This window comes from Sander lucioperca, chromosome 21 (assembly GCF_008315115.2).
Source record: "Sander lucioperca isolate FBNREF2018 chromosome 21, SLUC_FBN_1.2, whole genome shotgun sequence".
In the NCBI taxonomy this organism is placed as follows: Eukaryota; Metazoa; Chordata; class Actinopteri; order Perciformes; family Percidae; genus Sander; species Sander lucioperca.
The window spans coordinates 3,434,485-3,460,735 of record NC_050193.1 but is presented as its reverse complement, the minus strand read 5'-3'; the positions used below and the strand labels follow the sequence as shown (position 1 = coordinate 3,460,735).

Genomic DNA, 26,251 nt, shown 5'->3' with positions numbered 1-26,251 from the left:
AGAAGCCCGGAGTCCAGGCCAGCCCACTCCTCCATTCACCCCCAGAGACGCTGAGTGTCTGTGGGCGGGACATAATCGCAGCATTTATCCAATGACCTGAAAGTTGAAAGCAGCCCCATTGATGTCCATGGACGCCACGCTACTGGGAAATGCACTGTGACGCTACGGGAATGTATGAGAAGGAAATCAAGTCAGTCAACCTGCTATATGTAGCTGATTTGGAACAAACTCGTCTTCGAGATGAACATGTTCTAACGCATTTTTAGTCAATAAAATGTTAACACAATAGTACATATTTGACCATTCATTTTTTGACATTTTAGGGGAAGCCGGGCTTCTCTTGCAGTCTTAAAGAAATCACCTCTGATATATATAGGCCCAAAACTGTTTATCTTTTACCTAAATGACATTTGCAAACTATCAAATGTACTAAAATTTACTGTTTTTGCAGATGACACAAATATTTTTTGTTGCGGGGATAACTCGCAGCAGATGCTGGAAATGGTCACAAATGAAATGAATAAATTAAAACTTTGGTTTGATTCAAATATGTTATCTTTAAACTTGAAGAAAACTAAATTCATGATATTTGGAAATCGTACTATAAATACAGATGTTAAAATAGTAATTGATAACGAAATAATTAAAGTAAGTCTATGAAGTAAATTTCTGGGGGTTGTACTTGACCACAAACTGTGCTGTTAGCCCAACATTAAATATCTGTGCATGAAGATGGCCAGGAGTATTGGTATATTGAGCAAAACTAGATACATATTAACCAAAATACATTACATACTCTGTACTGCACACTTATTTTACCATTTTGTTATATTGTGTGGAAGTTTGGGGGAAATACCTACAAAAGCAACTTATAAAATATTTGCACATTGCAAAAAAGAGCAATCATAATAATAAATCACACCGGGTATTATGAGCACACTAATCATCTGTTTTTTTTTTATTCACATTTGCTGAAATTTCTGGACATTGTTACATTCAAAACTGCACAATTTATGTTTAAAGTTAAAGAAAATAATTTTACCATGTAAGATACGCGCAATGTTTAATGAAAGAGACAGGGAATATCACCTAAGAGGACAATGTATGTTCAAACAACCTCTTGTGCGAACTGCTGTTAAAAACATGTGTGTTTCAGTTTGTGGGGTCACCTTATGGAATGGACTGAACAATGACAAAACAGAGCCATAATATCATTCAGTTCAAAAATACATGAAAGAAATCAATACTTGACCAATACAGAAATGAATAGACCGAAACACAGGAATGGAATTGTAATGTAAAGGTATTATTGTATATTGTTTTATTGATGTTAGTTATTGTAAGACCTGAACGATTGTATGCTGTATTTGCATATCTATTTGTTTTGTAATAATATGATATTGTGAAGTAGGAGCAGGACCTAATAAGCTATTTGCTTCTGCCTGCTCATTCTCGAACTAATCATTTTATATAATTTTTTTTTGGTAAATTCTGATCGTTTGTGTTTTATTTCTGTGGTTTTGTTTTATTTTGCAACATTGTTGATTGTTCGAGATGAATAAAAAAACGAATATATATATATATATATATATATATAAAACCCTAACCCAGTAGATGGCAGTACAGGAAAATAAGTTGTTTTATGACGCTCTAAAGAAGAAGAACTCGCCTACCCACAATCCCTTGCCTTCTTCCGGTTCCAACCATTCGAGAACTAAGATGGCGGACCGGCGGCGAAGGAGGAGGACGAGGCGCGCGTCCCAGGACAGCGAGGACGACGACGAGTCTGGTTCGGGTTCGGACAGCGGGAGGTCGGCCTCCCCGACGACCAAGCCCCGCGTGAGAGACCCAGAGCCGCCCGAGGAGACAGCAGCAGCGATCCGGCCCGAGCCCAAACCCGTTGTGGAGTCCGAATGTGTGAGTAGCTAACAGTTAGCTAGCTAGCCGGGCTGAAGGCTCCGTCTCCCGGCCGGCAGCTATGACACACACCGCTGCCTGTTGGAAACCATTGGTGTGACGTTACTGTGGGGGGAATTATCTGTAACGTTAAATAATTACGAGCGTAGAGTTGTTTGACTTCTGATATAAACGGTTAGTTTGAGTTTCCTTCAGTAGCTCAAAGGAAACGTTACGTTAGAGAAGTTTAACCTCTCTAACATAGACATTTTTCAACATAAAACGTTATATACAGGGTCCAGAATGAACGTATTTGTCCACCAGCCATATAGCTAACGTTAGTATATGTTTTAAATTTCACCAGCCTCTCAATAACGGTAAATAACAATTGTTTTTTTGGCTGGTGAGTGAAACAAATCTACCAAATCTATCTTTGGCTAGTAGACGGTGCTAATTTGTGGACCCTGGGTTATATACTTTAATATTATGCCATGTTAAATTGTCAGATTTTTAACGTAAACAGTCCATATAGTTAACTTTTGTCCCCCGTTGTGAAACGAGACGAAAAGGCGCCAGTTGGAACGCATTCACACGGGTAACACATTCAGCCGTGACACCGGCTCGGGCTGCCCCTCCTTACTTTGCCTTCTCGAGGTTTTTTACCAAACATAAGACGCTTTGAATTGTTTATTTGCCAGCTTACAGAGACGGTGTTTACTTCCAGGTGTGGGAAGTTAGGATTTGTTGTTTAGAAAGCCAGCTAGGCCCCGCTAATGCTAATGCTACCGTGAGTCTGCCACGTCCAGCAGGAACTCTGCTCATTCATGACCCGGAGGTTATGGTGACTAGGAGAACTCTGCTCATACATGACCCGGTGGTTATGGTGACTAGGAGAACTCTGCTCATACATGACCCGGAGGTTATGGTGACTAGGAGAACTCTGCTCATACATGACCCAGAGGTTATGGTGACTAGGTATTCACATCCTTTACTGCTGTAAAAGCACTAATACCACACAGTCTTTTTTTCCTTCTATCCATCTTTCCTTCCATCTGTCTGTCTATCTTTACTTCTATCAGTCTATATATCTAGCCATCTTTCCTTCCATCTGTCTGTCTATCTTTACTTCTATCAGTCTATATATCTATCCATCTTTCCTTCCGTCTGTCTATCTATCTGTCTTTCTTTCCTTCTATCTTTCTTTCAATCTATCTTTCTTTCGTTCCTTCTATATATCTTTCCTTCTGTCTGTCGGTCTGTCTTTCTTCTATCTATCTTTCTTTCCATCTGTCTTTCTTTCCATTTATCTTTCTTTCCTTCTATGTTATCTTTATCTTACGTTATTAACGTAGTAACAATTTTGGCCGTCTTTGCGATAGTACCGTGTAAAGCTCTGTGCCGTGTTTTTGTGTCTGGTAAACCTTCAAACTGACAGATCGGTCGGTCGTGTTAGACTACAACTAAACGCTTCCTCCATCTCTGCCTGTTGTCTCTTTTATCAAAGGCAGTGCCTGTTTTTATTCACTCTTTAAAAGTTTGCTCCAAGGAGAGAGCACCCGTTTTTTTAAAATCTGGCAGCGAGATAATCAGTTTGCACTCATGGGACCTGCAAACAAGCTTCAAGCCAAGTTTGAATTCTCTCATGTGATGCTTTTCATTGTGCTGCAGGAAGAAAAGAGTCATTAGCAGCTCCCAGTGTGACTGTATCCTAGTTAGTGGTGTTGTTGTTGTGGTGCTTCCTTAATTTAGTGGTTTGATGGCGATGCTGATATTGTTTTTGTACCTCTCTCTTTGCAGGAGAGTGAAGACGGAGTAGGAGAAGGTAAGCATCCAGAACACAGCCCTGCACCCTTGTACAATCAAACCCATCTTGCACAGCAAACATACAAGTGAATAAGAAGACACTGATTACAGTTTTTTTTTTATTGTTGTGCATCAATGTAACAAACTGGGGCTCGTGCCAAGCTTTTGAAACATGTTTGAGTCCAGAATAATGAGTGTGTGTGTGTGTGTGCGTGCGCAGCTGTCCTCTCTGACTACGACAGTGCTGACGCAGAGGAAAACGGCTCCCATTCAGAGGTAAGACCCGTCAATACATCGAGTCTCCCGTACATCCTCCACTTCCAGTAAGACGTATAGAAGGAAAACGGGAAACCTGACCCTCTCAGGAAGACCAGCGTCGCTGTTAACGTGCAATAAAAACCATTACGTTGATTAATGTTCCTCCAAAAAATCAGATTGAGCTTTCCATTTAAGTTCATTTTCTTTGACCAGATAGATAGATAGATAGATAGATAGATAGATAGATACGTTATTGATCCCCAAGGGGGAATTCAAGGTCCCAGTAGCTTAAAGACATCACACACAACATACATCATGAATACATGAATAATATGGACAATAATAGAAAAGATACTAAATAAAAAATCCACATGAATGTACTATAAGGGATGTATGAGAGGCTTGCAGTGCCAGGGCAGGGACTGACCCTGTGATTCAGTATGCGTGGTAAGGTGCTCTATGAGAGTGTGTGTCATGGTGGTAGTGCACATAGGTCCAATAGTGCAAGGATAAAGTCTAGAGACCAGCATTAAATATGGACACCATAAGAGAATAATGTCCCGTATGTATAATGCAGCACAAAACAAAACGTTAACAAAGATTTCCATGTTAACTCTTTTGGGGTTTATGCCGTCTTTCCCCCCCCCCAAATCGTTGATTCACCTGGTCTCCTTGTGTAATAATGGTCGTGTAACCTCAACACTGATACACAGTCAAATTCTAGACAGCACTTTTAAGAGGAGAACCCAGGCTGTCGGGATACTAAACTACCCATCGGCCCTCTATCGGCAGATGTTGCTCATTGGTGATGGAGAATCTGTATCGGAGGCTAAAAACTTGATCGTGGGCGTCTCTACTCTTACATTTCTAAAGTAACCTGCCCCCACACAGACACAGAGAGACACACACACACACACTACATCACTCTTCCGCCTACTCCTTCTCAAACTTCTTTTGTTCTTTGGTTAAAAACTCGGATTGATTCGTCAACATTTGTGTTTTCATCTTTTGTGTTCTATGCGGTTTTGTCTTTTCTTTTCGTCTTTTTACAACACACCGTTGATTGTTGGAGATAAATAGAAAATCCAGTCCGTTAAACTCCCGTGTTTCCCATGTGTCTCCAGGGAGCGGAGGAGGAAGAGGAGGCAGAGCAGTACAGCGACGAAGAAGCTCCGGCAGCGGCAGCCAGCGAGCCCAAACCCTCTGACGCTGTTGCTGCAGCCGACGAACCGGCAAAGGTAGAGGGGGTGGAAGAAGAAGAGGAGGGGGAGGTGGTGGAGGAAGAGGGGGAGGATGAAGAGAAGGAGGCGGAGTCGGAGGAAGGAGGACAGAGTAAAGAGGACAGCAAGGCCGAGGAGAAGGGAAACATCGCCGGGGAGAGACAGAGCGGCGACGGACAGGTGAGACTCGCTGGAACAACTAGCATCAAAACTATATGGATTATTTTCATTGTTGATTAATGTGTGGATTATTTTCTGGACACATGGACACACACACACACACACACCCGTATTACCAGTTTAATTTTGAGAGTTTCTGTTTTGATTTCTTGTTTCCCTCCCCTGCGTCCTCTGATAACAGCTGACAGTAGATTCATGTTTCACAGCTGTGTGCCGAAAAAATTGTTTGTTCTCTAAAATGTCAAACTGTGAATCAGTGTTTCCCAAAAAGCCCAAGACGACGTCCCCAAATGTCTTGTTTTGTCCCACAACTCAAAGATCTTCAGTTTCCTGTCCCAGAGGAGAGAAGAGACTAGAAGATATTCACATTTAACAAGCTGACATCACACAAAGTTGACCTGTTTTCTCATAAAAAAATGACTCAAACCGATTTAATAGATGATCTAAATAGTCTGAGATTAATCTAACGGTTGACGACTAATCCATTCATCTTTGCAGCTCTAGACTCAATGTAAGATTTAAACCTACATTGTGTAATGTTTTGAGTTGATTCTTAGCAAAAACCCTCATTAATGTGTAATTACTTCCACCAACTAATCCAAGTATCCTCGTACGCGTAGACTCTGCCATTCAGAATCATTCCGAAAACATACGAGCGACTCGCTGGAATGGTGGCCGGCATGTAGCGCCTCCATCTTTAAAATACATTAGCCAAAGAGGGACGTACCTCCGCCTTTTGCACTCTTACACTCAGTGGCACCGTGACGAATGCCAGGGGACTGAAAGAAGACGGAAGAAAGGACGTACGTACGGAGGGAAGGGAAGGAAAGAAATGCAGAGAAGGAAGGAAGGATGAAAGGAGGGAGGATTCAGTTTCCTGTCCCAGAGGAGAGAAGAAACTGGAAAATCCATGCAGCTCTAGGAACAACCACAGCTGTGACTTTATATATTATACTGCAATACAGTCTAAAAACAATACAACTACTACTACTTCAATACATGTAGCTGATACTTCCATACTTTAACTTAAGTAAAGTTTGGAGTGGTAGAGCTTACTCGTAATGTATTCCCAGTGTGTGTTATAAGTACTTTTACTGCATTAAAGGATACGACTACTTCTTCCCACACTGCCTCTGGCCTTTGTATTACACATACACTACCGGTCAAAAGTTTGGGGTCACTTAGAAATTTCCATTCCACTCCATTCCAGACAGAATACCAGCTGAGATCAGTTGTATTGTTGCAGTTTTCAGATTACATTATGTGCTTACATAATTGCAAAAGGGTTCTCCAATGTTTTCTCAGTTAGCCTTTTAAAATGATATCAGATGAATGGTTGCTGATAATGGGCAATGTAGATATTGCATTAAAAGATCAGCCACTTCTGTCTACAACAGTCGAGAACCCTTTTGCAATTATGTAAACACATAATGTAATCTGAAAACTGCTGCACTGATTAAAAAAACAATGTAACTGATCTCAGCTGGTGTTCTGTCTGGAATGGAGTGGAATGTATGTATGTATGTTCCGGTGTAGCTGAATAACTGAAGCTCTGGCCCACGTGCAGGAGTCTACGGACGACCCCGAGACAAAGGCGGGGGGGAAACCGGGGCAGAAGCTCGACGATGACGAGGACAGGAAGAACCCGGCCTACATCCCGAGGAAGGGTCTGTTCTTCGAGCACGATGTCCGAGGACACGCTCAGGAGGAGGAGAGGTGGGGTTTCATCTATTGTTATTATTAGTATTATTAGTATTAATATATAATGCATTCTTTGAATGAAGTTTGGTCAAGAGGCAGTGGGGTACATCTGCAGTGTAAATGAATGTAAGTGAAGCTGTACAAACTAATTGTAGGTAAAAGCGCAGTGGTTTTAAAACTATGCAGTTTAACCCTCAGGTCTGAGGGCATTTTTACACATCTTCTTAAATTCACCTTTTTTAGGGAGATTTATATGACCTGGAGGGCATACCCTCATACTCTGCTTCTGACTGGCTAGTAGTCCTTACCTAGGTACTGTCAGGGCACGCCCTCATACTCTGTTTCTGACTGGCTAGTAGTCCTTACCTAGGTACTGTCAGGGCACGCCCTCATACTCTGTTTCTGACTGGCTAGTAGTCCTTACCTAGGTACTGTCAGGGCATACCCTCATACTCTGCTTCTGACTGGCTAGTAGTCCTTACCTAGGTACTGTCAGGGCACGCCCTCATACTCTGCTTCTGACTGGCTAGTAGTCCTTACCTAGCTACTGCGCATGTGCGACTCCCAACAAAGATGCAACAGAAAGTGAGATGTCTCACTCTGTAGCTAAAACAGAGAGCTCAACACACAGGGTGAAAAGAGGAGCTGCAGCAATGTGCAGTACAACAAAAATATGGTCTTTTTTGAAAATGAAACCATGTAAACCTATTCTGGTACAACCTCTACATACAATTATGAACCTGGAAATTAGCATAATATGAGCACTTTAAGAGCTAAAGCTGAAAAGTTGAAGTTCGCTTTTTGAAATCTTTGCCCTCTCAGACCGAAAGGTCGAAACAGGAAGTTGTGGAAGGACGAGGGTCGCTGGGAGCACGACCGCTTCAGGGAGGAGGAACAGGCGCCCAAGAGCCGCGAGGAGCTCATCGCCATCTACGGTTACGACATCAGAAACGGCGGCGGCTCCGGAGACCGACACTACCGGCAGCAGCGCCGGCCGAGGTGAGCGCCGCCTTGACCAAGGAACTGGGGGGGTTAATCCTCAGTTTATTGAAGTGTATACATGCTTGTCAGTCAAATGAGGAGTAACGTTACACAGGACAGGTGATGATGCTGTCAGGTCCGAGATATCTTTAAAGTTCCTTTTCTCCTGCGTGAGTAGACTGTGTTTTGATGTGTGTGTGTGTGTGTGTGTGTGTGTGTGTGTGTGTGTGTCCGTCCGCAGACAGAGTACGTCTCCCAGCAGAGACAAGCGGTGGAGAGACGGAGGCGCAGAGCGGCCGGTCCGATCCTGGCAGCAGAGCGCCGCTCCGAACCGAGGAGGCGCTCCGCCTTCATCCACCCCCCCGTCCTCCGTGCCCCCCTCGTCTCTCCCCCTCTCCTCCTCCCAGCGCAGCGGCAATCCCTCCCGGCCGCCTCCCTCCCGCAGCCGACCCTCCTACCAGAATCAAATGCACCCCGCGCCTCAGTCCCAGTACCGGAACAGCGACTCAAATGCGCCCCAGATGCACCCCAGGGAGCGACAGGGCCCCAAAGCTCAGTCCGACCCCGCGGGAGACAGGGGCGTGGGCAGCAGGGGCGGCGGGGGGAGGGGCCCCTCCGTGGTCGTTGAGGATATTGCGTTCAGCCACGGGGGCGTTCGGGAGCAGGACCTAGGTGTTGCGACGACGGCGGCGTCCCAGTCTGCGTCACCGAGACGACAGCAGCAGGAGCAACGCAGCGGTGCCGACAGACCTGCGTCCGGATTGGCACATTCCGCCTTGGACGCCTCGTCGCCGTCGACCAATCGGGAGGCCTCTCCTCCCACCGAGCGGCCGGCGATGGAGCGTAAATCGTACTCGCTGGCTCGCAGGACTCGCTCTCGGCCCGCCGACCTGGGCAGCAAGCAGCCGTCCGTGGAGGAGTCGGCCGCAGCCGGGGGGAACAACGCCACCGCCGCTGCCTCCCCCGGTGCCGCCGTGGGAGGGAAGAGCTGGGCGGGGGCGGGCGATGGGCCAAGCCAGACAGGAGTCACGGGAGGGCTGGCGGAGATGGACCAGAACTTGGCTCGACTCAGTCTGGCGGGACAGAGCTGGAGCCAGAGCCCGACGTCCTACTTCCGCTCGGAGATGAAAGGTGAGTTCAACTCAGGGCCGCTCCATTATGGGAAAAATCATGATCCCGATTATTTTGGTCAATATTGGAATCACAATTATTTAGCACGATTACTCGTTGACTTTTGGAAAGATGTTGCATTTTTTTGTGTGTTTTTTTTTTTTAGGGCTGTCAAACGATTACATTTTCTTAATCGCATGTTTTATCACATGATTAAAATTCTGTTATTTTGCATTTCAGAACTGTTACATAGTACATATTAACAATGGAAAGTCATTCTTACCAGTGGATCTTGATTGGGAATCAAATGAATGCAAAGAAAGTGACTTTATGAACTTGATTTTAAGATTTGTATTTGTTTATTATATATTTAATCTAGTCACACATTTGAACAAACAACTTGGAATGCACCACGAGGCTGTAAATTACCAGTTTCATTGAACGCACCGTCTGTGTTTTTTCCGACAACAGCAGCTGCAGACTGTTACATCCCGGTGTTGAATCCTCTACAGTGAAATACAGACAAACTTTACACCGTTCAGCGTTAGCTGTCAGCATTGTAACCGTGTTTAATCCAGCTACTAGCTAGCGGTAGGCTAACGTTAGCTGTTGTTGAGTATAGTGTTAACTAGCGTCACGTGCAGCGGTGTTTGTGTTGCCTGTATCGTCTGTTTCAGAGCATCAGAGAGAAGTGCAGACGTATCAGTGGCACCAGAATGAGGCACCGAAATCCGCGTTGCTATTCCTGCAGCAGCAGGATGTGTTGCGAGGAAGTACGGCAAAATAGTAGCACGACGCAAAGCCGAGTGAAGTGAAAATAAATTAATAAATGGCGGCATGTGATTAATACGATTTTAAAAAAAATAAAAAAATAAATTTAACGCATTATGCTCGGCCCTTAATCGCATTGCGATTAAAGTGTTAATGCTGACAGCTCTAGTTTTTTTTCATTCAGAACACGAGTTTTAAAATAAGAGTTCACTTGCAAAACATAATGTGCAAAATAATCGTTTTTTCTCAATTACATTTTTATTGTTCTTGATTGGCCAAAAGCACATCTGTGTGTGCGTGCGGTGGCTTGTTATGTTGACTTTCCCTCCGTGGCGTTCTACGTTCCCCGTGCCCGTCAGCCGACCTTTAACGTTGAACCTTTTGTCTCTCTGTCTCCTGTCCTCAGGCCTGCCCAACGCCATGCACATCCCCGGCGGACCGCCTCCGTTCTCCGCCATGGAGGAGATGGGTGCCGGCTCCAATCGAGCCAAGCGCTACTCGTCCCAACGGCAGAGGGCCGTGCCCGAGCCGGCGCCGCCCATGCACCTGGGAGTGATGGAGGGACACTACTACGAACCCAGTAAGACGAGATGACGCACAGACACGCACAGCAGTCAGGAGCCGTGTGATGCCGGTCATATGACCGGCGAGGTTGCATTTTACCCAAGTTCTGGTCAAATATCTCCCGTGGCTAAAACAAACGGGCGGTGCTGTTTTTGCCCTCATTGTTGTCTGTAAAGTTAGCAGGAAGTGATGTAATGTCACCTTTTTGTGGAGTGAGCACAGCGCCAGGAACCCCCCCCACACACACCTTTAAACGCTGCATTGCTTGTGAGGAAATAACTGGACTAACAGGCTTTAAATGTGACACATTTTCTCTGTGCGGTGGATCAAATTCACGCGGAACTGAAAAGTGATGCACGTGGATTTCAAAAAAAGTAACTGATAAATATTTAAAGTAACTTTTTAAAGTGTTAAATTGATGCCCACCAGCTTTAAGGAGTCAACCTAGGGGCAAACACTGCAGCTCTAGTAACGTGTAATGTGGCCCTTAAAATAAAAAACAGACTCTTTTCAGTCTGTCGTTCTACCTCCTGCTCGCCAGCAGAGGGCAGAAGACTTCCAGCATTACATAAAATGTCTTTGATTTGTCAACATTTGGTGCACAGAGCACTGTTTTGGTCCAGACTTTTACTCTTCCAAAACTGGCCCAAAACAATCTTCACTTCACTTAGGAAAGGACTCTTGTCTCTGCTGATATTTACGGGAATGTGTTGTCTTTAATGTCTGCAGGAATCAGACAGGAGCGCGTCATATTTCAACCCTCCTGTTGTCCTCTTTCAAAACGTTTCTATAGTTGAAATTTGGTTTTCGTTCAACCAAAATGTCAAAACTAAGATGGATGGTTCCATACAACGCTCTTCACAAGTAAAATAAATGATCAGTCCACTACTTGGGGTGTTTTATTAAATTTTATAGCATTTGGAGAGAAAAAAATATTTAAAAAAAAAAAGTGTCAAAAATTACGGAAAAAAAGAAAACGGAAAAGGCGCAGAAAGAATCTTCGGAAAAAGTGACCAAATGGAGAACAAAAACAGACAAAACTTACATGCGTGATTACAGCTCTAACGTGAGCCCCCATTTGTACTCTGAAGACGGATTTTCCCGAGGTCAGCCAGATCCACCCGCCGAGTACCCCGTTGCTCCGTGCATCAACAGTGAAAGCTGTAGTAACACAGTTTATTAGCACTTCTGTCCTATTTGTGTCTCACTAAATCAGTCGTACACACAGTGCTGTCCATCTTCTATCTGTGGACAATGTTGTTACGCTGTTTGTATGCACACAAAAAAACGGCGTAATGCATTGTTATGAACTGGCATTGCTAACCTGGCTAGAGCTAATGAAAACAATGAAAATCCGACTTGTAAATGGAGCGCATTCAACTCAGGTCTGACGTCATTCCCAGCTCCGACTTCCCCAGTTCCCAGGTCAATGGAACGCACTGTCTGTCTCTAACGTAGAGTTTTTCCTGCGTGTCTCTACGACAGCCAATCACAAACATTATCATATCTTGGTAGAAGCATGCTGATTGGCTCACTGACGCTGCTGAGATTTACTCCTTAGGGATTGAAATTGGGTATCGGATTACGATTTATTCGATACTTTCGAGGCAGTTCGGTCGGTGCCTAAAAAATATTGAATTCAGTGCCCGGCCCTTAAAAAAATATACAGTATATTGTGGATAAATGGATGTAATGTGTCTCTGTCTCAGTGTCGAGGACACGTTACATGTACAAATAATAATACAAGCATAAAAACATAACGGGAAATGAAGTACAGTAGTAGTAGTACTACTTGAGTCAATGTGCAGTCCGCCACTTTGTTTAACCTCCGTGTGTCTCTGTCTCAGTGTCGTACCAGGGACCAATCTATGCCCACGGGGACGGCCCCGCCCCCATCCCGCCGCAAGGCATGCTGGTCCAGCCAGAGATGCACATCCCCCACCCCGGTGAGTGCAGTTTGGTTTCCTCGCTTGTTTGCTAAAGATGTAAGATAAGATATACTATATTGTTCCCGAAGGGACATTTGTTTTGGACTCTGAGAGCCCCCATAGGTTCTTAGTTGCATCATTAGAAAATATGTAGCCAGATTCAGTGGTGTAGTCTAGTTTTTTGTAGTGAGTACACTGTCATTTTTTTTCCCACTCAGCACTAGACTCGCCCGTCCCAGAGCGACAAGCCCATAGATTTTTTGTAACGTTACAGCGTAAAGCATCAGCCTCACCTGGCTCATTTTCTGTAGTTTCTGTAACGTTAACGTCTGCTGCAGTCTTACTCGAAGCGGCAGTATAGCTTCAGGGGCCGGCTAACCGTAACACTAAAAGTGTAGTTTAGATTTGCTTTCATTTTATATATCTAGCTACTTTAGTGATTCACATTTTGTTAATTTCAAATTTGCACAGTGTAGTTGTTCCTAGGCGACTTGCAACACAGACAAGGTGAATTTATGATCGTATGTGCAAATGTTCTCTCACAAAACAATCCTTACATAACGGTATCCTCAAGTTTTTATAAGTGGGTATACTGAAATCCTTGACCTTTCCTAGTGAGTATCAAAGTTATTATAGTTTTGCATTTTTTTTGCGTTTTTATTTTTATTTCGTTTTGACTTTTTGTTTTCAAATTCAGTTTAGTTTTAATTCGTTTTTAAAGCGGGTTTGCTAGTTTAGTTTTTATTTTTTGAAAATGCTAAAAGTTTTAGTCGTTTTTGGTAATATGGGTTATTTGTCGGGGGATTCAGAAAGATCAGAAAAAGTATTGTGTAATAATAACTCAACAAAAACATCATACAATTTTAGAAATATGTATTCACAATGTATTCAACAATAACACCAGTACATAAAATGTAGCCTACATATGGTCATAAATATGTAAACAGTCTACACAAGATGCCGCAGTAAAATGTGTAAGTGACGTGTTCCAGGAAAAAACCTAAATAGCCAACAGACTAAAGAAGACATGAACAGGTGTTTTCAACTTTGGTTCGAGTAAAGTGGCGAACTTTTTGAAGTCAATCGACTCACACAGTTGTGTAGACATCCCAGTATCAATCCACATATTAACCCACGCTTCCTCCCGCTTCTGGTGTTCCTGTGTATTTACTAACCAGCAGCTGTCTGGTCGCCGGTGAAAGCCCTCCCGTAGTGTTCTCTGTCCTGCTGTTGTCTCTGTTATGCTGCCTGGCCCTGTACCCATACATCCATGCCCTGTACCCATACATCCATGCCCTGTACCCATACATCCATGCCCTGTACCCATACATCCATGCCCTGTACCCATACATCCATGCCCTGTTCGGGGTTAGCTTCTGTTTCAGGGAAAGGCGGCTTTGCGTTCTCCTTTACCTTGTTAAGGTAAGCTAGGTTGGCCTCCTAGCTTGTGTGCATTTCTCAAATGTACTTTCAAATTTGTGGGATTTTCCCCTGTTATAAATTGTCCACATATTTTACCACCTTCCACTTGCTTTTATCTGTCACGGTCATAATCAAATAGGACTGTCGCTTTCTTCCGACTTTCGGTACTGCTATGATGCCAGGCGACGAGGCGAGGGGCATGGACACGTTGTGTTCAATTTGACGTGGAATGTCGGAATTTCTGGGTTCCCAGTCGGAGACTATACACGTCTACGGGAAATATCATGGTCGGACAGATATAACGTTATTTGCTCTATGAAAGATCGACAAAGATGAAAACTAAGTACATTTACTCGATTATTTTATTTTAGTTAGTTTTGCAAGCAGACATTACAGTTTTAGCTAGTTATCGTTTTTATGTAATGCCTCGTTTTTATTTTTATTTCAGTTAACGACTGTTTTTTCCCACCTAGTTTTTGTTATTTTGTTCGTTTTCGTTAACGATTATCACCTTGGTGGGTATACTCCGTATACCTGCGTATCACGTAGACTACACCACTGGCCAGATTCTAGCCATGAAGCTACTGAGGTGTATGGGCATTGATTGTACTTGGATTTTAAGTTTTTAAAACATTGATTACCTCCTTTCTTATCAGGGACCTTTTCAGATATAAAACTTTTTTTGGAATAGACTTGAGCATTAGATTAAGAAGAGCCTGTTGTATGTATGTGTGCGCCTTACCATTTACTGCATAATTATGTAATAAATCTTTTATATGAGTCACTAGCACAGAATCATAATAGAAACAGTTATTGGAATGAGTGTGAAAAGATCAAGTTTCCAAAACATAATCAAGACTGCAGGGTTTTTCCTGCAAAGGGGAATCTTTGGTGCCACCCAAAGAGGTTTCAAGGCTGTGACACACCAACCCGACGGCCGACCTTCGGCAGAAAAGGCAGTCGGGACTGACTGCCTCCCCGAGTTGGTCCAAAAAGTGCCTTGGAACACCGAGGCGACCCCGACTTGAGCGTATGTTCTGCGCGTGCGCAAGACTCACCACGTCTCACTAACAGCAGCTGTATTGTCGCCCAAAAAATGAAAACCGGCAGCTGATTGGACGAACGCGTCACGTGGGTCTGGCTTCACCCCACCATAATGGCGGCTCGTTCACAATACGTTCTCATATTCTACGAAAACAGTTCACCGAAACGTGTTTCTGAAAACATTTTAAGCGAGTAATGGGCCGTGCAGTCGCTGAATCTGTCTTTATTTCAGATTCGACAAAGGTCAGTTTAACAGATTTTGAGACACTCTAGTCACGCTCATCCCGCTCGTCATTTCCAGGGTTAGCGCTCCACCAATCAGATTGGTCAGAGAGTCCGACTGCCCGCCCTCTGACCCAGCAAGTCAGGTCGGCCAAAATGAAGGCCGGCGGCCCCTCGGAACACACCAAACAATCTTGAGGCAACCAACCTCGCCAGACTGTCCGACGGCCGATAATCGGGTTGGTGTGTCAACAAATCAACCATTCGCAGTTCAAATCCTCTCCGTATGTGTTTAATAGCAATTAACCAAACAACTGTTGAACAAGCAGGACATCAACCCCGTCGGTTGCACTCTCCACGATAAGTGTAGCACAGCCCTTGCACAATGGGATATTGCACAACCAACATATTGCTCAACCCCAGAAGCCTACTTATCACACAAATGACACAATGCACTGACATAATGCACAACCCCAAATTGCCTACATGGTACACAAATGACACATTTCCACATAACCTGAACAATCCAACAGCCCATGTATTGCACCACAAACGTATTGCACAACCCCAATAACCTACTTATTGCACGGTGACATAGTGCACAACCCTGTGCATAGTGCACAATGTAGATTATTTTTTTTGTGTTTCTTCTCACTGACCTCTTCCTCCTTCTTTAGGTCTCCATCCCCACCAATCGGGCGGCCCCATCGCTAACCCCCCGCTGTACGGCGGCCCGCCTGTTTCGCTGCCGCCGGGCCAGCCGCAGCAGCTGCTGCCCCCACCTTTCTACCCTCCGCCGGGCGTCATGACCTTCCCTTACCCCACCATGTACCCGACTCCACAGGTTAGACTCCCTGTTCTGAAATATAACATCACTCCGATCACGTAAACCCCATAATAATCCCTCGGGACACACACACACACACACACACACACACACACACACACACACACACACACACACTGAGGCTTGTTTGCTCATTAGACGTCCGTTAAACTATTGAAACTGTATGAACCGTTGTCCGGCCTGTGATTTGTTCCCCCTCCTGTGGATAACAAAGTTTTGAAACAGGATTTGAATGTGCCTGTGTCTCAGGGTCAGGCCCAGGTGACCTACGGAGGCGTGACGTACTACGACACGATGCAGCAGCAGGCTCAGCCCAAGCCCTCGCCCCCCCGCCGCACCTCCCAGCCCGTCACCATCAAGCCCCCCCCTCCGGAGTTGCACTTCGCCACAGAGTGACCCCGCCGGCCCCCCCTCACCCCTCCCCCTGCCACCCAGCCTCAGCCTCACTCTGATCCCAGAACTACAGGTGAGCACGCCAACTCTTTACTGTGTCCCAGTCAGAAACACGGTTGTTGCCAGGTAAGTAGCTGTCTGTCTGTCTGTCTGTCTGTGTCTCTGTCTGTCTGTGTGTGTCTGTCTGTGTGTGTTTCTGTGTCTGTCTGTGTGTGTGCGTCTCTGTCTGTCTGTGTGTGTCTCTGTCTGTGTGTGTGTGTGTGTGTGTTTCTGTGTCTCTGTCTGTGTGTGTGCGTGTCTGTCTGTCTGTGTGTGTGCGTGTCTCTGTGTGTGTGTGTTTTCTGTGTAAAAACAGTAGCGATGCACAATATCTAGGTTCCCACAGGTTTAGGCCTTAAAAAGTCTTAAAATCGCTGAAGTGTTTACTCAATTTGAATAAGTTTATTAACTTTGCAAGTACTTTTGTGTCTCTGCATTTAGTTTTACTTTTATCTTGATAAAGGTCTTACATTTCATTCATAAAGGTCTTTAAATTTGACTTGTTGAAACCTACAAAACTCTAAAAGTATCGGTTTGTTATCGCCGTCGCGATATCAACCGGCACAATAAACATATCGCGAAAGAGTTCCAGCACAATACTGAGAGCAGCAGAATGGCACACAAGCACGGAATACAGAAACAAATAACATATACATATAACTATTTAACATTAATTGTGTCCTCTACTCTTCTACATCTCAGAGGTCACTGTTGCACTTTTATCTGACAGCTTTAGTTACTTCTCAGATGACAGTTTTTCCTCCGGGGTCCCGGCAGCTTTACACTTTGTTAAACTGCCAAACAGTTAAAAAAGTCAGACTGCATGTAAACTAAAAATGAATGCATAGAAAGTCTGCAAAATCCGAACCCAGCCCCTCACAGATTTGTCATCCGGCTGCGTATCCATTTAGGTTCACAGTAGATTAAGACCCGCCTAGTTGTGCGCCAAAACCAAAAAGACCGTGAACTGTTTTTCAAACTAATTACGCGACACTTAAGGGGGAAAGAGACAGAGAGAAAGGGGGGGGGGGAGAGGGTAGAGAGACAGAAAGGGGGGAAAGAGTCAGAGAGAGAGAGAAGGGGGAAGAGAGACAGAGAGAAGAGGGGGGAGAGACTTGTTTTCAACTTTGAAACAAGTTGCTGTAAAAATGTAACGGTTGATTTGCTAAATTCTAGGATGCTAAAGGAACTTTTTTGCCAACTTTTGTAGGGCTTCATGTCGACAAAAATGCGACAAAAGCATTGCAAAAAAACAACAACAAACTTTTAAAAATCGACTGTCTGAAAAACTAACAAACAGGAACAGAAAAAGCAACAAAAATGTAAAAAACAAAAAAAACAACAACATGCAATTAAACAGTCGAAGATGTTTTACTTTTTCAAAATAAAAGCATGTCAATAAACAACTAACTAAGCTGGTCCTTAGTGAAGTTGAGCTTTAGAGGGTTGATTTGTCTGAACTGGGTTTTCATTTGTGTTTGTAGGAGCGGGATGGGAGGGTCAGTGAGGAGCTGTGGCCGGTCGTCCACGGCAACCATCCAGAGAGGGAGGGGCGGGTGGACTGCAGGTGACGCTCAGCATCTCTGGTGGACTTTTTCTTCTCCCCTTTCTTTTTTTGTTTTGTTTCTCCTCTTTGTCTCCTCGCCTGTAGCAGCGAGGCGACATACGGACTGTTCTGTAACTCTGCGGCCGCAGGTTTGATCCCACCAACGTGTCTTTGAGCAAACAAAAATGGAAAATGACGAGTTGAAACCCTTTAGAAGCATTTAACGTCACGTCGGGACGGACGGATGGAGTCAAACTCTTAATGTTTGGGGTCAGAGGTGTGAAATCGGTAACGGTATTTTTTTTTAATTTTTTTTTGTCCTTTCTTCACGGCTAACAGGACTCGGACTGAACCCCGGGAAACAGCAGTTAACGGGCAATGTATACGGTTTCTTTGTTCAGTTTACTTCACTCTGTACTTTAGCTTTTTGTCTTTTTGTTCTGTCATTATCCATGGTAGTTAATACAGAAAGTAGAACAACATAAAACATTTGATGGATGTTTGTGTGAAGATCTCTGCGTTCGTTGCTATAACTGACTTATAAATGGGAGACGTAGATTTTAAAAACCTGTACCGTTCGTCTGATTTATGCTCCGTTAATCTGCAACTTTGATTACGTGTCAGAAAACTTGACTCCAAGAAACCCGCGTTTCTCAGAGTCAAAGGAGGGGTTTCCATTCGTTCATTCGGGTTTTCATTTCAACATACTCGGAGAAAAACCAGAAAACGGTCAGTGGGGGCTTTGACGTAAACGTTACATCGTTTCTCGAAACCCTCGCCAGTTCATTTTCACTTGATCTCGAGACTTTGTTTTCTACGCCCCGCAGCAGTGAATAGAACGGAGGACACCTGCAGAAAAATCTTACAGGACTAAAACGTACTGCGCCCCACTGCTGCAACACAGCAACAAGCGCCTGCTGGAAGTACGACGGCGGCCGCTACGGGAAGCAAGACTTACGCACGTAAAATTTGAGAAACCCAAGATCGGATAACGATTCCAATAGTCGTAATTTTTGAAACGCTTCCTCGATGCCCAATCCTATCTGTCGCCCAGCCTGGAGACAGTGTTCGTTTACCACGGCGAACGTAAAACAAAATCAGAAGGCGTGATGCAGACTGTGTCGTACCACCTGGGATTTATTTAATTGCCGCTTTTAAAACTCGGTTAATCTGCTCGTCTGAACGCTTTGTTTTTGTCTGACATCTTTCATTTAGCAGAAAGTGAAACTGAAAGTTGCACAAAAGTCCGTCTGACAGAAGCTGCTGCTGCAGGCTTGGAGGCGTTTATTGTTGCTGTACATAGAAAATCTAAATGTTTATATAGAAGCTTGAAGAGATGAACTAGAGCGGTAAACATATTCTAATAAAAACTACTAGTGCTGCAGAATGAGAGCGCATCGGCAGGGACCTCGAATGTTAAACGGCGGATTTAATTTAGAGAGACGACAGCAAAGGAGCCGCGTGGCTTTAGCTTTGATTTCTTCTCCTTTTTTTTATTTTTATTAAATGTTTTAATTTGAATACTGTTTTTTTTTTTTTTTTTTGTATTGTTAGTAAATGCCATGAGGCATTGCCAGTCCTCAATGCAAATGTGGACTTCTTGTCTTGATGATTTATTTGTTTTAATGCACGTTTAATGAGGCTAAACACTGAGAGAAAACCACTTCATAAAACGTCGACGTTTTTGTTTGTCCTGCAACAAAAGATGGGGGGGCGGAGGGGGGGGGGGGGGTTGTTAAAAGTGTATTTTTCTCTTCATTTGTTTTTACATAAAATTTAAAAGAATGAAGTGTTTTGTGGTTTGAATGTCAAATTAAAATCAGATAAAGTTCTTTGTTCCTAATTGAACGACATGATCTCTGTCATTTCAAATCATGCTGATGATTTACGAAGAGACTCTAATAACTAACGGTTAAATATGGAAGCTTATTTGTACCAGAAAGGAAGAAAAAAAATGTATTGGATCATCTGCCTAGTTGGGGTTTCTTTATGGTAACGTCACAAGAGAGTTCCCCATGCTTTACTTTAGGGATGCTCCGATACGCTAAAGGCCGTAGGAACGTGGAGATACCGACCCGACGCCGTAGCCTGACGTGCAACGCTCCAAAAAATGTTGCGGTGACGCACATCGCTCGACCGTGGCTTGGTAGCGTTGCATTACCCACAAGATAATCACCGTCACTCTACCACACACGCACGCGCACACACACGCACACTCTATATACACACACATACACACACACTCGACACACTCCTGCGTGGAGCCTCTGTAGGACCATAAATCAGGCTGAACACACAAATCACTTCTGTGTAGTCCAATGACCGTTGGTTTGAATAATCGAGAAATGTGAAATCTGCAAAGTTGTTCACTTCTGTCATTTTCAACCGTAACTGTAGTCAAGGATCATCGAAAGAATATTTCCAGGATAATTTTCTGTTCCGCTGCCGGATGTCCCTCCTCTTCCTCTCTCTGTGTGTGTTTCAGTTTGTCAAACTGCGTTCTCTTCGGGAAACAACAACGCACTCCGAGCTACACACTGAAAATGTCAAGTTCTGAAGAAGATTTGGATGGTGCAACAAGACAAACCTGCTTGGTTCTTTCAGGGAATGATTGTAAAGATTTACAAAGAATATGTTTAGGGCATTTCCTCTCTAACTGGGACGTTTTGGGACCGATTGGTGGAAAAAAAAGAGTGAAGAAACTAGATAATATTCACATTTAACAAGCTGAAATGAGAATTTCTACTTTTCTTTTTTCATGAAGGAGACTAAAACCGATAATCGGGATAGCAGCTCTATTAAGTACGAAGATGTTTTCATTATTTTAATGATAAATAATTCAGTCAATTTATCTTATTTATTGCGGTTTGGATTTGCAAAGCCTGATGTTTCCTTACACGTAAAGGAAAGATCCTTTACAACTTTCCCACAGGGAGGCAGACAGCTTATTGATTCAACACTGGGATCAGATTGGCCCAGGTATCGGGACTCGGACAGGTGCGTCCCTAATTTTATTAACCAACAACTTTCTAAACTCTGAGCTCAGCAGCGGCGGGATTTATTTTATTTGCTGAAGTTTGAAGTTCTTCGAGCTTCGGTTTCCCAAAGCCCAGATATCGTACACTCTAAGAAATAAATCTGTAAAATAACAAGAAGTTCTGGCAGCGTATAACCCGGACTTTGCCCCGTATTTAAAACCAGAAATGTGTGTAGCTGCAGTTGAAATACACAACATTTGAAAGAAACTTCCAAAAATGTAAAAAAACAAAACAAAAAACAGTGAAGAAAGCATCACAAAGGTCGAAAAAAGCAGCAAAAATTTCGTAAAAAAAGCGGCAGTTGTCGAAATAAATGACTACGTGGACTTCTTTAAATTCCCAAACCCTCTGTAGCCGACAAAAGTTGTCTTTGCACAAATTATACAATTTGAAATATAAGGAATATAACAATCAAGTTTTATGGACAATTTCTGTTAAATTATACAGACCCTAAACTGTTAATACACACATATATTTTAGATGTATTAGAGCTGAAACAGTCGGCTCGTTGCAGCCCTACTTTTATTTACAATTACCAAAACGACTTTCTAAACTAATGCGCCTCCGTGAAGTTTAAGGTCCTTTGAGCTTCGGTTTTCCAAAGCCCAGATATATTTTCAGAGTTGAAACGGTCAGATCAGTGCATCCCTACTTTTATTAACTATTACCTAAACGACTTTCTAAACTTTTGCACCTCCGTGATGTTTACGGTCCTGCGAGCTTCAGTTTCCCAAAGCCCAGGTACGTTATCAGCGCTGAAAGAGTTGGATCTCTACTTTTATTTACGTAAACAACTTTCTAAACTCTGATCTTGGCAGCGGCGGGATTTATTTGATTTGCTGAAGTTCAAGTCCTGCGATCTTCGGATTCTTATCGGAGCTGAAATGGTCGGATCGGTGCATTCCTACTTTTTCTAACAATGACTTAAATTACTTTCTACACTCTGAGCTTGGTAGCGACGGGATTTATTTGATTTGCTGTAGTTTAAGGTCCTGCGAGCTTTGGTTTCCCAAAGCCCAGATATCTTATCGGAGCATCCCTACTTTTACCAACATTTACCTAAATAACTTTCTAAACTCTGAGCTTCTGTCCCTCCGTGAAGTTTAGATTCCCCCAAGCTTCAGTTTCCGTTTGGAAAAAAACAAACTTTTATTTTGAACAATATTACCTCCAGTGTTCTGCTTCTATGCAACGAGAATTTATAAAAATCCCTTGAGGGTTAGAGGTCATTCGTTCCCGAATTTATTTAAATTTTTTCCACAACTCATAGTGTTCTCGTTTCATGTAAGATGAAAGCGTGTTTGTGACGTCAGCTTGTGCACACTTCCAAAACCCTGAAAAGTGACTTCTATGAATGAATGAGTCCTCAGCGGGATCTAAATGTTATTGATGGTAGAAACGTTAACTTTCCTCTTCACTGAATTATTTTACCGTCTGAGTAGACGCTGTTCACTGTGACTCCTTTGTTTTTTGTCAATGTTACCACGATGATGATGATGATGATGCATAGATGGTTTTGTTTCTGTCTGTTTGTGGAGGACATCGTCCACACAGGATCAATAAAAACATAATTATATTAAAATTCTTTTTTTTTCTTAACTCTAAAAAGGTTAGTTTCCTCTTTCTTTCCTTTGTCCTCCTTAGCTACTTTACCTTTATTCTGTCTTACTTTGCTCCTTTCTTTCCTAATTGTCCCCTCCTTTCTATCTTTCCTTCCTATTTATTTAATTCCCCCTTCTTTCCTCCTTTCTTTTCTCCTCTTTCCCCCTTTTTTCTTTCCTCCTTTATGCTTTCTTTTCTCTTTACTCCTTTCTCTCCTTCTCTTTCCTCCTTTTTCCCTCCTCCTTCCTCATTAAAATCTCCTTTATTTATTCTAACCTCTGTCTCTCAGCTGCTCTGACCGTTGACATGAATATTCAGAGGGGGCGGGAGCTCTTATGTAAGCTGATTGACAGGCTCTGACAGCCAATCAGAGTGCAGACAGCGTCTCATTAATATTCAACAGCAGCTGAGCACAGAGAGGGACTCAGCTGTTCGACGAGTCATTCAAAGATTCAAACACACACAACTTTATCCCAGCGTTGGCTCTTCCATCGTCCTTTTGTTCAGGAGTTGGTCGTAACCATGGCGATGAGCTGACAGCTGAGCTTGGAAGACGGTGATGATGTAACTGTTTTGTAACGGTTTCAGAACATGAAGAGCCTCCTGCCTTCTAATTGGCTCGTTATCGATGATGTAACAGCTGCTCGACCACTCATACTTCAGTGTTTCTCTCACACATAAACACGCAGACATGCACGCATACGCACACACAGACACACACACAGATACAGACACACCAGAGACACACGCAGACACACACACAGACATACATACACAGACGCACACATACAGACACATGCACAGACACACACACAGACATACATACACACACACAGACATAAATACACACAGACATAAATACACACAGACACATACGCACAGACATACACACACACAGACGCACACATACAGACACACACATACAGACACATGCACAGACACACACACACACACACACACAGACACACACAGACAGACACACGCAGACACACACACAGACACACACACTCCGACATACATACACACACACACACGCACACAGACACATACGCAGACAGACACACACACAGATACACACACGCAGACACACACACAGACATAGATATACACATACGCAGACACACACAGACACACGCACACAGAAACGCACACATGCAGACACAGACACATACACACACACATACACACGCAGACACACAGCTTTCTTTGCCTTCTTTTATTCTTATCTTTTATTCTTTATTCTTCTTTTACTCTTCTATTTCTTTCTCTCTTTCTTGATGCTGATTTGGTGATTTTGGTAAATGAATGATTATATAATAATAATTCCGTCTCGTCCTCTCAGTCTGGAAACATGGATCCCTGGAGTGTTTCAGAGCAGCTAAGTAAACTTAAACCCAACGCTGCATCGTCAAGGTAACACAGGTCAAGGTGTTGCCCCGTTCCTGTTGAAACCATTTAACCATTTAGGCTGCGCCCACAGGCTCTCGCCAACCGCCAGCCGCCGGCCACCGGCCGCGCCTGTTAGGACTTGTTATGGCTTATACCAAAGACAACAACATCCTCATTCCTGGAGAATGTCACATGCACAAATCCAAATACATCAATTTGTGACCTATACCAAAGCCCTTAAAGTTCTTCTGTGAAATTTTAATTGTATTGAAGAATATGATTCAAAAATAAAGCCCTAGCTTTATTTTTTCTTGTATTTGTTGCTTTTTGTTTGGTTGCTTTTCCCCTTTTCTTTCTGATTTATATTATTTGGTTTTATACGTCTGTGCTTTTTCTATGCACCTGATCCTTTATAACACCGTGGAGGATTTGGAGCCTTATCGTTTGTTTAGGAATTTTGCAAACCCTCCTGTCGTTCTCCGGTCAAATTTGTCCCATTTTTTTGGGGTTCCGTACACCATTATTTTTCACAAGTCAAATTAATTATCAGTTCACTTCTTTCATTGAATGTGGGTGTTTGATTTGGATTTGCAAAAAATTCAATGAAAGAATGTTAAAAAAAAAACATTAGAAAATCGACAAAACATTGGAGAAAGTGGAAAAAAGTTTCAAAACCGCCGAGAAACGAGACAAAAGAAAGTTGAAAAAAAGTGACAAAAACATTGGGGAAAGTGACAATAGTGTTTAAAAAAAAGTTTTAATTTTAAATTTCGACCCAGAAAAACAAAAAGTTGCATGGTCGACGGGAAGACGACACAAGGGTTAAATAAAAAAAAACCTGTTTAGGTTTTAGGGGGGAAGGATTACGTGGGCAATGGAGTCAGCAGGTGGTTAGCTTAGCTTAGCATAAAGGCTGGAAACGGAGGGGAAGGCCAGGCTCTGTCCACTCGTCACACATTTAACTCTTTACATGTCAAGGGTTTTAGTTTCATGACCCCCCCCCCTTTTTTCTGTAACGTTCCGCCTTAACCTCAGGAGAAACACACCATCTACACACAGTTTAGTGTGTGTGTCTGTGTCTGAGTGTATGTGTCTGTGTGTGTGTGTGTGTGAGAGAGAGATTGTGTGTTCTTGTTTAACTATATTCGTGGGGTCCAAAAACCGGGAGTCCAGTATACTTGTGGGGTCCCAACAGCTTTGTGGGGCCAAAATGCTGGACCCCACCACTTCAAAGGTCTGTTTGAGGGTTAAGACTTGGTTTTAGGATTAGGGTTAGAATTAGGTTATGGTTAGGTGAGGGTAAGGGTTAAGGTTAGGCATTTAGTTGTGATGGTTAAGGTTAGGGTAAGGGGCTAGGGAATGCATTATGTCAATGACGGGTCCCCACGAAGATAGTGAAACGCACTATGTGTGTCTGAGTGTATGTGTCTCTGTGTGTGTGCCACTTAAGCACGAGTGTATGTTTGTGTGTCACTCAAGCGTGTGTGTGTGTGTGTGTGTGTGTGTGTGTGTGTCTGTCTGTCTGTCTGAGTTTGTGTGTGTGTCTGTGTATGCGCGTCACTTAAGCCTGCAGAGAAAGACACTGAGCGTGTGCAGAAGTGAGCTCCCATTCTGTCAACCTGCTGACACACACACACACACACACACACACACACACACACACACACACACACACAGTCAGACAGTATTATGTAACACACACACACTCTGTCTTGTAGGACAGTGACAGTCTGAAGCTGACCTCGGTTGTTGGGTCTTGTGGTTGTTGCTGTTTCAGAAATGGTTTCTCGGTTTCTCCACATCACCCGGCGGAGTCCTGACTCAATCACGGCTCCATTGCGCTTTCAGAAGCCTCTTCTCTTGTTGTGTTGAGTTCTTCAGACGGCCCCTTTCCGACGGGGAACTGAAGCCGTTATCTCTGCTCTCTTCAAAGCCACCAGACTCCTTTGACAAAAAACAGACATTTTACCGGAACGCGGGAGCTGCTGCTCTACCGCTGCCTCCATCGCTAAGTTAGTTTGTGTTATGTGCTGCCTAAGGGCCGTTTTACAGCCACCGCAGCTGAGCTGGCGCACGCCAATGTGACGTCAAAATGACGTAGACCTCGCTGGCGCGCCAGGATTTTGAGCGCGCGACCAGAGGTCGTGCACCGTTCAAATTTTTTTCAGCAACAGAGCGGAAACAGTAAGCATGGACGAGCTCGAGAGCAACGTGATGCCAGGACTCTCAGAGCGACTGCAGGTCTCTCTGGTAAACTTACTGGGTTAAGATGAGTTCTTTTATGGTGAATGAAAGGC

General features: G+C 43.6%; 1 protein-coding gene across 2 annotated transcripts in view; it reads left to right on the top strand.

Moving 5' to 3' along the window:
- The first annotated feature begins 1,674 nt into the window (after positions 1 to 1,674).
- Positions 1,675 to 26,251, top strand: part of casc3 (casc3 exon junction complex subunit) — a 30,995-nt gene continuing 6,418 nt past the window's right edge. Inside the window, exons 1-12 of one of the 2 annotated variants that reach the window (XM_035996782.1) lie at positions 1,675 to 1,917; positions 3,694 to 3,718; positions 3,920 to 3,975; positions 5,082 to 5,357; positions 6,925 to 7,073; positions 7,881 to 8,057; positions 8,281 to 9,170; positions 10,327 to 10,500; positions 12,332 to 12,430; positions 15,778 to 15,944; positions 16,197 to 16,413; positions 17,864 to 18,051. In XM_035996782.1, the coding sequence (XP_035852675.1) occupies positions 1,720 to 1,917; positions 3,694 to 3,718; positions 3,920 to 3,975; positions 5,082 to 5,357; positions 6,925 to 7,073; positions 7,881 to 8,057; positions 8,281 to 9,170; positions 10,327 to 10,500; positions 12,332 to 12,430; positions 15,778 to 15,944; positions 16,197 to 16,343 (2,358 nt within the window). In that variant the 5' untranslated portion in view covers positions 1,675 to 1,719 and the 3' untranslated portion in view covers positions 16,344 to 16,413; positions 17,864 to 18,051. Of the gene's footprint in view, positions 1,918 to 3,693; positions 3,719 to 3,919; positions 3,976 to 5,081; positions 5,358 to 6,924; positions 7,074 to 7,880; positions 8,058 to 8,280; positions 9,171 to 10,326; positions 10,501 to 12,331; positions 12,431 to 15,777; positions 15,945 to 16,196; positions 16,414 to 17,863; positions 18,809 to 26,251 lie in introns of those variants that run through there. The other variant, XM_031300024.2, reaches the window with a different exon arrangement.